We start from the raw sequence: 13,524 nt of genomic DNA, 5'->3' as shown, positions 1-13,524 counted from the left end.
TTTTGGCCCTCCAGCATCACCATGTTCGGGTTCCCAGCCCCGCCCTCTCCATCATATTCTTCTCTGGGTCATGAGATAATTGACAGCTCTGCTCTTCTCCCACACAGCCCGACAGGAGAGGCTGGCAGGCTACGCAGGTGCAGGGTGGTGGCAGGCAGCGGAAGTCGAGCTAAGCCCCGCCCCCCCGCATCCCTCCCTCTTTCTCTCTGTTTAATTACAGAGCACTGGCAGCAGCCAAAAGGACAGAGGCGAGCAGAGGCAATCCAGGGAAGCTAAACTCTACTGTATTGGCTGATGGAGACCTCCAGCTCAGGGCCCCCAAGCTGACTTTGGGCTCCCCACAGCCCCCCTCTCACAGCGCCCCTTTGTTTTGCAGCTTCTGTCGATCAAAACCAAAGATTGTCCCTAAGCAGAAGGAGGAAAGCAATAGCTTGCAGGAAAAGCGGAAGCATACATTTAAAGCAGAATCGCGCAATCTGCAGTACAGCCAAAGGAAGAGGTGAAGCATAGCAATGAGTTGGACACATCAGTGGCCTCTAGAAAAAAATGGCTAGCCACACAACAGACCTCCTTGTCCAGAGATGCCTCAAGGTGCAGGGGCTTGTCAGACAACATGAATTGCTTTGTAGTCTCAGACTTCGGTGCGGGGCCAGGGTTTGTGGGTGCAAACTGAACCTTTCTTATCACCAACCGCACTGAATTCCTACAGAGAAAAGAAGCAGCTGAGCATGCCCTATTTGCGCAGATGAAGATGATCCAAAGTGGTTGATACTATGAGAGATTCTTTGGCTCTTCAAACAATATTATCAGTAATGGTACAAAGACATATTTTTCCCAATGAGTTAATGAATCCAAAGTGTTGACAGTTGCATTCTGAAGATTAGTTTTGTAACTGCTTTTGCACTGGAAGAGCTGAAAAAAATGGAGAAGAATATAAAGCCTGAATCCCTCCCTGCTAGGGCTGTCCACCACCTTATCTTGTCAAGCCAAGCTTGCTGCCTATTGATTGCCACCACCTGACTGTAATTAGTGTATATTTTATGTGATTTTCTCTTTTAAATTTTCTTTTAGATCTATTTATGGTATTAACTGTATAAATTAATAAATTAATTTTAATATGTTTCTAAACTGTTGTAATCCCTTCATGGGGAGGGCAGAATAGAAATCCAAAGAAATAAAATAAATAAAAATAAATGAATGTAGTTCGAAACACCATTGACTTCTTATCTTATATGCGCCTTTATAGCCAATTAGTGACTTTTCCATATTTTCTTCAAGAGTAGGCAGTGTATTATATAACTTATTGCTTCTAGCTTTCTGTCTCTCTTCCCACATCTTTCCATTCCTTCAATCTCAGCCACATAGTCCAGCTATGAGGGAGCCATTTGAGGATTAAACTGTAACTGGGCAGTAATGATAATTACAAACGAGGACCTTGCAAAGTAGATTATTTATTAGTTTGTCCCAAGTAAATTTTATAATTGAACAGTTTTTGTATTGCTATTTATTTTTTTATTATTTATTTATTTGCATCATTTATACCCTTCCTTTCTCCTCGGTGGGGCCCAAAGCAGCTTATATTCTCCTGTCTGCCATTTCATCCTCACAGCAGCTCTGTGCGGAAGGCCTAGTGCGTGCGACGGGCCCCAGGTCAGCCGGCAAGTGCCCACAGGGGAGAGTGGGGGCGTTCAACCCAACGTCTCCCAGACTCTAGTCTGGCACTCTAAGCACCACACCACACTATTGTGTATCTGGGCGGGGTAGGACAACAAACTTACTTTCTGTTTAAGTATCTTTCTCTTCCTCTATGTTCCGTTTCAGCATTTCTCCAACTCTGTATGGGATCCTTGCTAATGCTGTGTATTTGTAAACTTGCATTTTTTTACCCTATGCCATTGTTTATGGAAATGTCCTTGATACTGATTGTACTAATCTCACACTATGTAATCTGCCTTGAGTCTCTATGAGAAAGGTGGACTATAAATAAATAAATAAATCCTCCCCACAGAAGACTATTAAGCTATAGCCCAAACTGTGTATACAATAGTATTAAAAGATCCTCTGGAACTGTGTGTGGATACTGCTATGTACATTCCCTGAGCTGGGGTCTGTTTTGGGTAACACATTAACACAATTATTTTAATGTTAATAGATAGTCTTTGGTGTTGATTCAGAAACACATGGGCGACCAAATGAGGAACTGAGGTTTACCTCTTATGAATTTTCTCTTCCAAATTTTCAGCACAAAATGTTTTAACCTGGAAGTCCACACCACAAGGCTGAGGAAAACATATAAGAACAAAGGTTACAAATGTCTAGAGACAAATTGTTTCCCATTTAACAACTGGTCCTAAGAACTTACAATTGCATAACTTCAAATCTTGGGGAAGAGATGGACAGGATTAGCTAAAGAGATTAACCTGGATAACCAGATAACCAGCAAAGTCAACTCTCTCTAATGCACCATCTGTTCCATGAAAAGCAGTCCAGAAAGCAAGGAGTAAAACTTGTATTGACTACTGACCTTTACTGATTTAAGAGACAATCCTCCTCTGTCAGCCCTGAGAATTGCAAGCGCCGATGTGTGTTTCAGAGATCTCTAAGAATTCTCAGTATCTTCACCAAATTACACTTTATAGAATTTGGAGACTAAAATAGTAAAGAGTCCAGTAGTACCTTTAAGACTAACCAACTTTATTGTAGTATAAGCTTTCGAGAGCAACAGCTCTCTTAATCAGCTCTCTCATCTGATGAAGAGAGCGGTGGTTCTCGAAAGCTTCTGCTACAATAAAGTTGGTTAGTCTTAAAGGTTCTACTGGACTCTTTACTATTTTGCTACTACAGATGAACACGGCGAACTCCTCTGGAGGCTGAGTAGAAAACCATCACAGTTAATTGGTATAAATAAGTGTCCATGACCTGCATTTGTGATCTCATCACACCTTCTGATTGGATGGGAGCACAAAGAAGTGCTGGCACCCACTTCTGAGAGGAGGGAATTCTGCTGTTCCATAGCTGATGAAAAGATGCTGCCGATTTATTCATTGTAACAGAAGAAACACCAGAGCAGTGAATCAAGCAAAGAGGAGGCAGGGGTCACAGTCTGGCGCACATGAGCCTTGAACGACCTACGTCCATGTATTGTTGGCGTCATGGCAACAGTTCTGTTCCCTGGCACATAGTTTAGAAACAACTGGTATAGCCCAGGGTGGCATAAGTTCCTCACAGGGCATGACTAGGCAGTGAAGTTCTCTTCAGGCATGATCCCAGGTGTTCCAGAAATGGCTAGGACTATAAAGGAGAAGCTACCACTCCCATCCTTCCTGCATGATTCCCTTGTGTTTTGCTGTTTATTTATTTAGAAAATGTCTATGCCACCTATTTTGAGGTGGCGCACCAAGTAAAAACAAAATGAAATTTCAAAAGCAACAACATTAAGAATTATGAATAGGAAAGTTAGTTATATAAACAAACAAGAAGCATAAAAACAGAATAAAGTAACATGCAACATCCTAAAATTATAGTCCTAAAACAGGCCTTTGGTTAGAAGATAGGTAAAAACAGTATAAAATGATGTAAAACAGCATAAAATATTTTGGTATATTGCCCAAAGGGGAGGGTATTCCAAAGGTGTGGTCTATCACTGAAAAATCCTGGGCCCCTCTTCTCATCTTCCTTATCTCTGCAGGCAGGGGTACCAAGAGCAGAGAAACCAAAGGATGCATCCGCCTTTCCGGATGTGTTTTTCAAGGCCCTGTGTCTCACGACGATCACATTGTTAACATCATTTAAATCAAGCATCCCCAATGTGATGCTCATGGGTGTCACAATGCCCACCGACAACTCTCCTGGTGCCCATCAAGTGTTTTTGGAAAGTGGGTGGAGCCAGGTGGAGTCTTGCCACTAAAGATCTTACTAGCTATGCAAATTGAAATAACATTGTTTCAGTGGCAGCTGCCACCTGAGTTCGTGTTGCCAGCCTCCAGGTGGTGGTTGGAGATCTCCCAGAATTACTAGTGATCTCCAAATGACAAAAATCAGGTTCCTTGGAGAAAATGGCTGCTTTGGAGGGTGGCATTCTACCCTACTGAGGCCCCTCCTCTCCCCAACCCCACCCTTTTCAGGCTCCACCCCAAAATCACCAAGAATTTTCCAACCTGGACCTGGCAAACCTAACCAGAGTGCTTGTTATATTCTCTCTCACTCCTTTTTCCCAGTAAATTTTTTAATTTACTCTCCTCTCCTGCACTTGGGCCTTGTGTGTGTGGCTCAGCCTCCTGAGGCAGCCATTTTGTGGTTGGCTCTACTTCCTGCAGCAGCCATTTTATGGTTGCACCTACCAGCCTATGTCAGAATTCCAAAGGTGCCCACATGTTCAAAACTGTTGGAGACCCCTGATTTAAACAGAAACAAGACCTAGACAGAATAGACCATATTTACCTTCCCAGTATCATCTGGCCCTGGCTGGAGGGTGATAGAACAGGGCAAATTGGTCGCCATCTAAGAACACATATGACAGAAGTTTAGTAGAATTTATTACAACCAACTATCTTCTAACTTCAGTCAGGCTCTAACTGGTTTTATGATTAAGTACCCCAATGACTGTAATGCAAACTTCCTACCTTCATGCAATGTTCAATATCAATGTGTCAGCTGAGGATACTTCAGGTACATTCCTTCAGGTACTGTAGATGCCAGCACACATACAGTACTGTTAAGCTTTTAATTGAAACTCTCCCCCGTGATAAACTTCCAAAGAATATCAGAATTCTCTGGAATACATTTGGAACATACTGATATATTAGCCCAGTTTCCACTCCAGATCAATAAATTGCATCTGCACAATGAGGGGAAAATTCATGCAATAAGAAACTGCACTGGACTGCAGGAGCTAAAACAGCCAAACATCCCCCGTGGGGCTAGCAGCACTACATGGGCTATTTGACTCTCAGTCAGCAAATGACAACAGGGGTAGGCTCACTTATTGTCATGGCATGCATCACCTCCAACCTGGTCTAAACTAGGTAGCCCTTGTGACATTGCTAGGGCTTGGCTCAGACTGCTCCTAGCCACAGTGGCCCTCTATGTCAACAGCCCTTAAAGAATTTCATGGTATCTTATGTCCATATTGAGCAGCAGCTAGAGTTGCTGCATCATATCACAAGGGAATCTCTAACAGGACACTAAGCTTTTGGTATTACAAGCTTCATTCTTGAGAATTTTTGATACTGATATAACTGAGAAGGAACCTGCAATAGATTAATTTTGTGTCAATGACTATTGTGGTTGAATTTTGCGTGGTTTTGTGCATGTCAAGTTTTGGCCTGTAGACTAATCAAAGATTCCTTATTAAGTTGATCTGGTGACTTTTAATTGATTACACTCAAATAAAATGAAATTTCACAGAAACTAATACTAAAATAGTTCCTAACAAAGTAAAGACTTGGGGGTTAGTTTAGGGCATCTAACCTTTATTGATTGTAGACAATTATTTCAGTGTTTGTTGAACTGGGGTATTAGGATCCCCAGCGGGACCATGAATACAGGCCAGATGGTCCCCAAGTGCTTTGTAAGGACAATGGGCAAGTCTTTCTACTGCCAATGCAGTTGATGTGGAAACTGAGCCCTTTCTAGTATTCTAGGAAAAAAGGAAGACCCTCTAAAGCTTCTACCATTTATAGTGATCTAACTTCAACATCACTTCAGAGAAGTACCCAGAAAATGAAATGATTGATTGCTAGCATGTAATAGCTCAGCCCTAGGACTTCTATTTGGTTGAATGGCACCAAGGAGGTATAGTCCTAATACAGACGTTATTGTTACTTCAGTTATAAAATTGTTTATAACTGTTTATTCCAGTATTATTATTGCTAATGACAGTTTTCAGTTGAATACTGTAAGTTCTGGTTTTTCACAGCCACTTGTAGAAACAGAAATTTTTCAAGGTTCCTTCTGAACCCTCTTCAGCTGACCTCTGGACAGGAGATTTCTTGCTGTATCTGTTGCAAAGTCCCTTCCAATCAAGGGGTGAGACTGAGCCTAATTTGAGTTCTGACCCTAAAGAATCAGCTGCCCTCTGAGGCTTGACATTGTAGGCCATGTGCAGATAACAAAAAACATTCTGCTTAAACTTGCTGACATGGCTTTCTCCGTACTATTTTGAAGACGCTAGAGGATAGAGGCTCCTATGCAGCACGCAGGTTGCGGCGTATTTGGAAAGGGGCTGCCCAGCACATGATGGGTGCCAGTGAGAGAGGAAAGGAAGGGACTGGGTGTTCATGAAAAAATTAAATCAAAACTGCAGTCCCCAGGTTGCCACAGTCTTGGAATTGCTGTTCTGTTGATTAAATCACAATTTGCAGCTTTGTCTTAGCTCTGTGGTCTTAGGTTATAGGATAATCCCATGGGAGATATTGTTTAAAAAACAGAATCCAAACGTTTGTGCCTAAAAAGAAATGAACAAGTTGCAGACAGTTGAGCAAGGTGTGTTCTCATATAGTGAGTATACTGTACCTCAAAAGTGAAGGGGTAGGCATGCTCTCCTAACTTTTTCAGTAGCTTTACTTGCAAGGAAGTGAGACTCTTGGATGCCTGGTCTGGTACAGGAGGGTAAATCTGTGTGCTGAGGACATAGATGTCCTTTCTGTAGGTCAGCCCGATGACATCCAGGTCATCACGGCCATAGCGAAATGCACAAGTGAGAGTCACATACACTGGGCCACCACAGAATCGAAAGAATTCAACAGAACAGAGAGGAGGATGAAGGCAGAGAGAATGAAGGAGGGAATATTGGAAAGCAGGTGGATCGAGAGGGATGGAGTAGAGAAAATAAAGAAAAAATCCGTGAGTTCAGAATTAAAAGTTTCTTAATTCAGACATCAAATTAATACTGTTATAACAACAGTGCACCTACTGGTTAAAAACTCATCCTATGCAGACCCCATTAACTTCAGTGTACTTAGAAAGGTGTAACTCTGCTTAAAATAGCTCCGTAAGAGTCGGAAGCAACAACAGCCACATCTTGGAATGATTTGGTTTTAATTGTTTTGTATTGTACTTGACTGTTTTACTCACATTTATTGTATGTTTTTATGTTTTTATGCTTTTATCTTTTATTGAATTATGGATTTGATGTTGTGACTAGGGGGGTGCAATTCGAGATTCTGATTGGGGATAAACACCTGAATCAGGCTCAATTCAGAAAAATTTGGGATTTCCAAATTGGGCCCAGCATTGCTGGCCCGATTAGGAAATACTGAATCAAAGCTTTCTGAAGCTATTTGGATTGCTTTTGAAAGCTTTGGTTCAAATGGGAGCAGCCCTCGGCACTTTTCTGGTTTGCATTTGCAAACAGCCAGAAAAGTGTTGCTTGCTTTCAAACGTCCCACCCCGCTGTTTTTTTCCCTCGGATGGGAGAGGGAGTATGGTTCTCCTTCCATCGTGGGAAGAAAGTGGCGGGGCAGGAAGTTTGAAAGTGGCATGAAAAGGGGTGCTTTCAAATGCCACACCTCTTGCTTCAACTGGTAGGAGGGGGAGCCCCCCTCACATCAGCTGAAGCAAGTGGCACAAAACTTAAAGCACCCCTTTTCGAGCCACTTGCAAGCAATATAGAAAGGGGCACTTTCAAACCCTGCACCGCTTGCTTCAGCTGATGGGTGGGGAGCCCCCTTGCATCAGCTGAGGCAAGCGGCATGAAACTTAAAGCACCCCTTTTCATGCCGCTTGCAAGTGACATGGAAAGGGGTGCTTTCAAACCCTGTGCTGCTTGCTTCAGCTGATAGGTGAGGGAGCCTCCCCCCACTCATCAGCTGAAGCAAGCAGCATGAGGTTTGAAACGTATAGCCACCCTTCTTGTGCCACTTGCAAGTGGCTCAAAAAGGGTCACTTTCAAATGCCTTGCTACTTTCTTCACCCATTGGGGGGGGAAGCCGTGTAGCAGCAGGGTGGGGGAGTTTAAAGCTTCGGTGTACTCCCAAATCTTTATGGAGCATAACGAAGTGATCTAAACATCCAAATCCCAAATCAGCTTGCCGTTTTGGGATTTGGGTTATTATGAATTGTTTTCGGTAAACCCGAAGTGGGAAATCCAAATATTTTTCAGGTGTACACTCATATTTGTAACCCGCCCTGAACCCAATTGTGGGGTTGGTGGGTTAAAAGTCTAATAAATCAAATTAATCAAATCAAAAATGAGGTAGCAGTCTTGGATTCAAACACAATCACATACAATACACAATTATTAAACACAATTGCATGCAATCCTGGTTTAGCTTGCATAATTTTAAAATAAGCGTTAGTGATATTAATCTATATGAAGGTTTTGACCCTTTGCAAAAAGCACTACTATTATTGTTATTATATTCCAAAATAAATGCAATATGATTCTACTTTATCATGAGAGAAGGATTGAAGGAGAAAAAGTGGTAGGTTTGATTTTTCTGTTTGGGTTAAGTACAAAGTATCCAACCATTTTTAGGATTCTTTTAAAAATTGATCACATCTTCTTCTTAATGAAGATGTGTGTTTGATTTTCCAACCTTTTCTGTCCTTCAGGTACTCTGGATCAATCAAGACAACCCCATCTGCAAATAAACATAAGAGAATCAGGTATGATGATGATGATGATGATGATGATGATGATGATTTATAAACCGTCCATCCTCAGGGGCTCTGGGCGGTGAACAACAGTTAAAATCAATAAAAACAAGAAAACAATAATTCTAAAATCAACATACAATAAACAATAATAAAATAAATTAACCAAATACATTAAGGTACAATGGTGGGGAGAACCCCCACCCCACCCCAAAGGTGGGAGGCTGACATGGCACCGTCCCCTTCAACCACCGAACGCCTGGCAGAACAGCTCTGTCTTACAGGCCCAGCGGAACGATAAATTGTCCCGCTGGGCCCGGGTCTCCATTGACAGAGTGTTCCACCAGGCTGGGGCCAGGACTGAAAAGGCCCTGGCCCTGGTTGAAGGGAGGCGGGCTTCCTTAGGGCCAGGAACCACCAGTAAACATTTATCTGCTGAGCGAAGCGGTCTCCAGGGAACATACAGGGAGAGGCAGTCCTGAAGATATGCAGGTCCCAACCCACTCAGGGCTTTAAAGGTAAGAACCCACACCTTGAAACTGATTCAGAATTCAACCAGAAGCCAGTGCAGCTGGCACAGGACAGGTGTGATAAGTGACTGGTAGGATATACCAGTCAGGACTCACACCGCCGCATTCTGGACCAGTTGTAGTTTCCGGATCAGGTCCAGGAGTAGCCCAGCATAGAGTGAGTTACAGATAAAGAAAGAAAACACAGAACCTGTATAATGTGTATTGTATTTGTACTACTGAGATCTGTGTTCAAATCCCAACTCAACCATGAAGCTCAATGGGGTTGCAATCCTGGGAGGAAGCCCCATTGAATAAAATGAGACTTAATTCTGAGTAGCCCTTCTTAGAATTGCTGCCTAGATGTGCTTAAACTAAGATGAAAATATACAAACACATGCAGTTGCATTATACCCATCAGTCTTTTGGTCTATCACTATTTTTTCTTGCTTGCTTGCTCAGACTCCACATTAAAAAATATAAAACAATGCAATCAAACAGCATAAATCACCTAATAAACAATGTTATAGGATTAAAGGTAAAGGTAGTCCCCTGTGCAAGCACCAAGTCATTACTGACCCATGGGGGGAATCACATCACAACGTTTTCTTGGCAGACTTTTTACGGGGTGGTTTGCCATTGCCTTTCCCAGTCATCTACACTGGGTAGATGGAAACTGGGTATTCATTTTACCAACCTCAGAAGGATGGAAGGCTGAGTCAACCTTGAGCCAGCTACCTGAACCCGGCTTCCGCCAGGATCGAACTCCAGTCATGAGCAGAGCTTGGGCTGTAGTACTGCAGTTTTAGATTACAAAATTAGGAAAAAAGCACACAAACAAACAAAGTATAGGACATACAATGCCCTAAAAAATTTAGAAAATGAAATTACAAAAGTAGAAAATGTAGTGAGAGAAAGATAATGCATATACTGAACAGCAGTACAGACTAAGGATGTGCACTGAGAACATTTCCATTTAAGTTTTGGTTGTGAGAGGTTTATTTATTTATTTATTTCGACTTATAAACTGCCCAACCTCAGGGGCTCTTAACTAGTTTGCTCTGGGCTGGCTGGTGCTGGCTCAGGTCTGATCCAATTGTGTTTTTTGTTTTCAGGAATTTTGGCCTGCTTATAGCACGCAAGGTGAGTGTTGGCCACACGTACACAGACTAGACATGGGCACGAACAGCATTACGAACAGAAAAAAACAACGAACAGCCTGATCTGCTGTTCTCGAACAAGCTGTTCATGAGGCCCCACTAAGTACAGCCCAGTTCTCATCCCCCCAGCTCCTAGCCTAGGTTCCCATTCCCCAATAGCTGCAGTGAATAGGTAAGGACGAGCAAAAAAAAGCAACTAAGGATGAGAGAAAAGAAAGTTCAGGAGTTCCAAGGTTACGTATCCATGACCAGGGTTCTTCTTCTCAGGAGACAGGCAGATAAGCTCAGGAGAGGGGCCCCCTCCTCTGCACGCTTTCACAGGACAGCGACCGAGGAGACAGCCACAGCTGCCTCTAACATCAGAGCACAATGTCCATCAGAGTCCAGTCCTTGGCCCAGGCTCTTACCAAGCAGGTCAGGGGGTTGTCAAGCCCCTGAAGTATGGCAGGGGATGCCAAGACCCTGACATTTATTGGATATTTATTGATTGTATGAACTATTTATGATTTATACTTGTAGTTATTATATGCAGTTTAATTAATTGTTAAATAGAATTTTGGAAGTATATCGAGAATAATTGGCATTTGTTTTTTGGGTGGGAGAATTGTTGTTTATCTGTTAATAATAATATAACATTTGATTTATATACCGCCCTTCAGGATGACTTAACATCCACTCAGAGCAGTTTACAAAGTATGTTATTATTATCCCCACAACAACAAACACTTTGTGAAGTGGGTGGGACTGAGAGAGCTCCAGAGAGCTATGACTAGCCCAAGGTCACCCAACTGGCTTCAAGTGGAGGAGTGGGGAATCAAACCCGGTTCTCCAGATTAGAGTCCTACGCTCTTAACCACTACACCAAACTGACTCTTGAGCATTTTCCCCTGAGGGAGTCTCTTTGTTGCAGTAATGTAAGCAGTTCTGAGCCCGCTTGTGGAAAGGGAAGGTAAAAATTAAATTAAATTAAATCAAACTTATTGGCAAAGTGGCGGCATGGTGCACAAGCAGGATAGCGCTCCACTGCCAACCACTGCAACACAGAGATTTTTTTTTTATTCTCATTTATGAAAATGATAATGACAATAAATTATTATCTTTGAGTCCTGCTGTTATCCCATGTTTCACTGTTTCTTCTAGGTTTGTTCCCACGAGGGGCAAATTCTCATCCTATGCTGCCTAATCATGAGCCTTTGAAGCACCCCAAGACTCCCTGTTTAAATCCACAAAAGTACTTCCCGCTGCCAGCCCGTTCTGGCTTTGTGCGTAGAAGAGCCCAGAGAGGGAGGGCTAGATGCAGTTTTTTCCTGCACAGGAAGGGAAGTAGACAGAAGACAGCCCTGTTTCCCCCCATTTTCTACTGGTAAAAGAGGGAGACTGGACAGATTTCTGGCTGCCAGTGAGGAATATGGATTTGAAGAAAGGGATTTTATATACCATTTCTGTGCCTTTCAGTATTATATATACCAGTATTATATCTACCATTTCAGTATTATATGCCTTGCATCTTTTCTATGCTCAGGAGCCATTGTAGTATTTGTAATGCAACCTGCAAGAATATGACACTTGAAACAAGAAGACCAAAGAAGAATGTACGTTAAAACATGTTAAAACTCTGTAAGAATTGAGAACTAAACAATATACTGCTTGTAGAGATGCACCTGTAGAAATGTCACACAAATGTTATATTACCCTATAGGATTCTAATAGGAATCAATACAAGAGAGCTTTTTGTAAAAACTGATTAATGTAGCAAACTAGGTCAGCCACTTTTAGTATTATCTCTCTCAAGGCTGCGAAAGGGAGAAAGTGCAGAAGTGGGGGAACATTCCTTTCTGCCCACGGATCTCAGCTATCTGAAAGCCCCAAGGTTGCCAAGATGAGACTTCATGGCGCCGTCGAAGGTAACATTGGCAAAAAGGGAGGTGGGCAAGAGGAGGCAGAAGGTGTCCTTCTGAGAGGAACAGGCACAAGGACAAGATAAGGAACTGCAAATCTTGGAATTTCCCCAATTAAGTAGCTGACCTAGACTTGCGTCTTCTAATCAAACTAACCCTAGACAATGTCAGGTTCAGTATGCTATACTGTCAGGTTCCTATATGCTATAACCCAAGAGACTCCATTTTATTCTTTTAGTGTTCTGAGTGCTTTCTTCACAGGTGCCAAGATGTTTCCTAGCAGCTATCTCACAGAAGAGGAATGTTTTGACTACAGCATTTCCAGCCCTGGGAAACTTTCACTTTCTCAGCTTCAAAGGGATTGTTTTGAGAACTATGGGGGGAGGCTGGGCCTACTGAGTCTTGATACTTTGTACTGTATTCTTTGCCTCTCATTCGTAACAATACACGTGTACCAGCCCAAATATTGCATCTGGGCCCGTGGACTATAATGGTTGCCTTTTTCAGTAAATCTTTTGAAAACAACGGACTCTTGTCTGATTGCAGAAGGTAGTCTGGATACAACTATTATTTAGCCACAGTTATGACATTTTGTTACGAATCACATCTGTTCCAATGCCTAAGCCGGGGCAGCCGGATACCAAAGCAGTTCCCGACAGGGACCCTTTGTTCGATTCCTATGCCTCCCCCGGTTCAGAAGGACTGAACCTCAAGGACCCGTTCAAGGGGGAACAGGGTCTTCCGTTACTACGATATATACCCTCGCTCCTAGCAGGACGGATACTCGGCCCACAGCAGCAGCTGACCCACTGATATCCTTACCGACACCGACGCAGTGGGGATCGAGGCCTAGAGACGCGAGGGAAAGGAGAGCGAGTACTGTGTTCACGCAGCCCCCGATGGAAGGCCAACGGAGCTTGGGTGTGATCGCAGAGCATTCCAGTAGCCAACCTTGGTATTATTGGAACCGTGAGGCTGACCAGTTGGAGTGGGATCGAAGAGGTTCGGAGAGTACCCAAACATGGGAAACGTCCCGCCGCGATGTGATGAGTTGGGACTATGCAGAAGTTGTTCCGTGGACGGGACAACAAGATTCGAGTGAGCACACGTGGATACAATTACAAAGCCGAACCATAGCAGTAGATGCCGGAATTTCGGCGGTCACAGGATTAGCGAAAGGAATCCTGGCGGGGAGATCGCATGAAGAGCAAGGTACCGGGGCCCAGGGCATGGGAGAAATAAGACCTTGGCCTGGGGCAGCCTATGCAGAATACTTAGAGACTACACAAGTCCCTGAGGAACCTCCCCAGAAGTATGCAGAAACCGAGACCACGGCAGTGGATTCGAATCAGGTACAGGTCC

General features: G+C 43.2%; 1 protein-coding gene across 1 annotated transcript in view; it reads right to left on the bottom strand.

The window, feature by feature from the left end:
* Positions 1 to 13,100, bottom strand: part of ARR3 (arrestin 3) — a 39,512-nt gene extending 26,412 nt beyond the window's left edge. Inside the window, exons 1-6 of the mRNA XM_054996431.1 lie at positions 13,043 to 13,100; positions 8,538 to 8,582; positions 6,514 to 6,713; positions 4,441 to 4,500; positions 2,212 to 2,279; positions 568 to 703 (exon numbers count right to left, since the gene is read on the bottom strand). Of these exons, the coding sequence (XP_054852406.1) occupies positions 568 to 703; positions 2,212 to 2,279; positions 4,441 to 4,500; positions 6,514 to 6,713; positions 8,538 to 8,582; positions 13,043 to 13,100 (567 nt within the window). The remainder of the gene's footprint in view (positions 1 to 567; positions 704 to 2,211; positions 2,280 to 4,440; positions 4,501 to 6,513; positions 6,714 to 8,537; positions 8,583 to 13,042) is intronic.
* Between the last annotated feature and the right edge of the window lie 424 nt (positions 13,101 to 13,524).

This window comes from Eublepharis macularius, chromosome 13, assembly GCF_028583425.1.
Source record: "Eublepharis macularius isolate TG4126 chromosome 13, MPM_Emac_v1.0, whole genome shotgun sequence".
In the NCBI taxonomy this organism is placed as follows: domain Eukaryota; kingdom Metazoa; phylum Chordata; class Lepidosauria; order Squamata; family Eublepharidae; genus Eublepharis; species Eublepharis macularius.
This window is presented reverse-complemented; position numbering and strand designations above follow the sequence as displayed.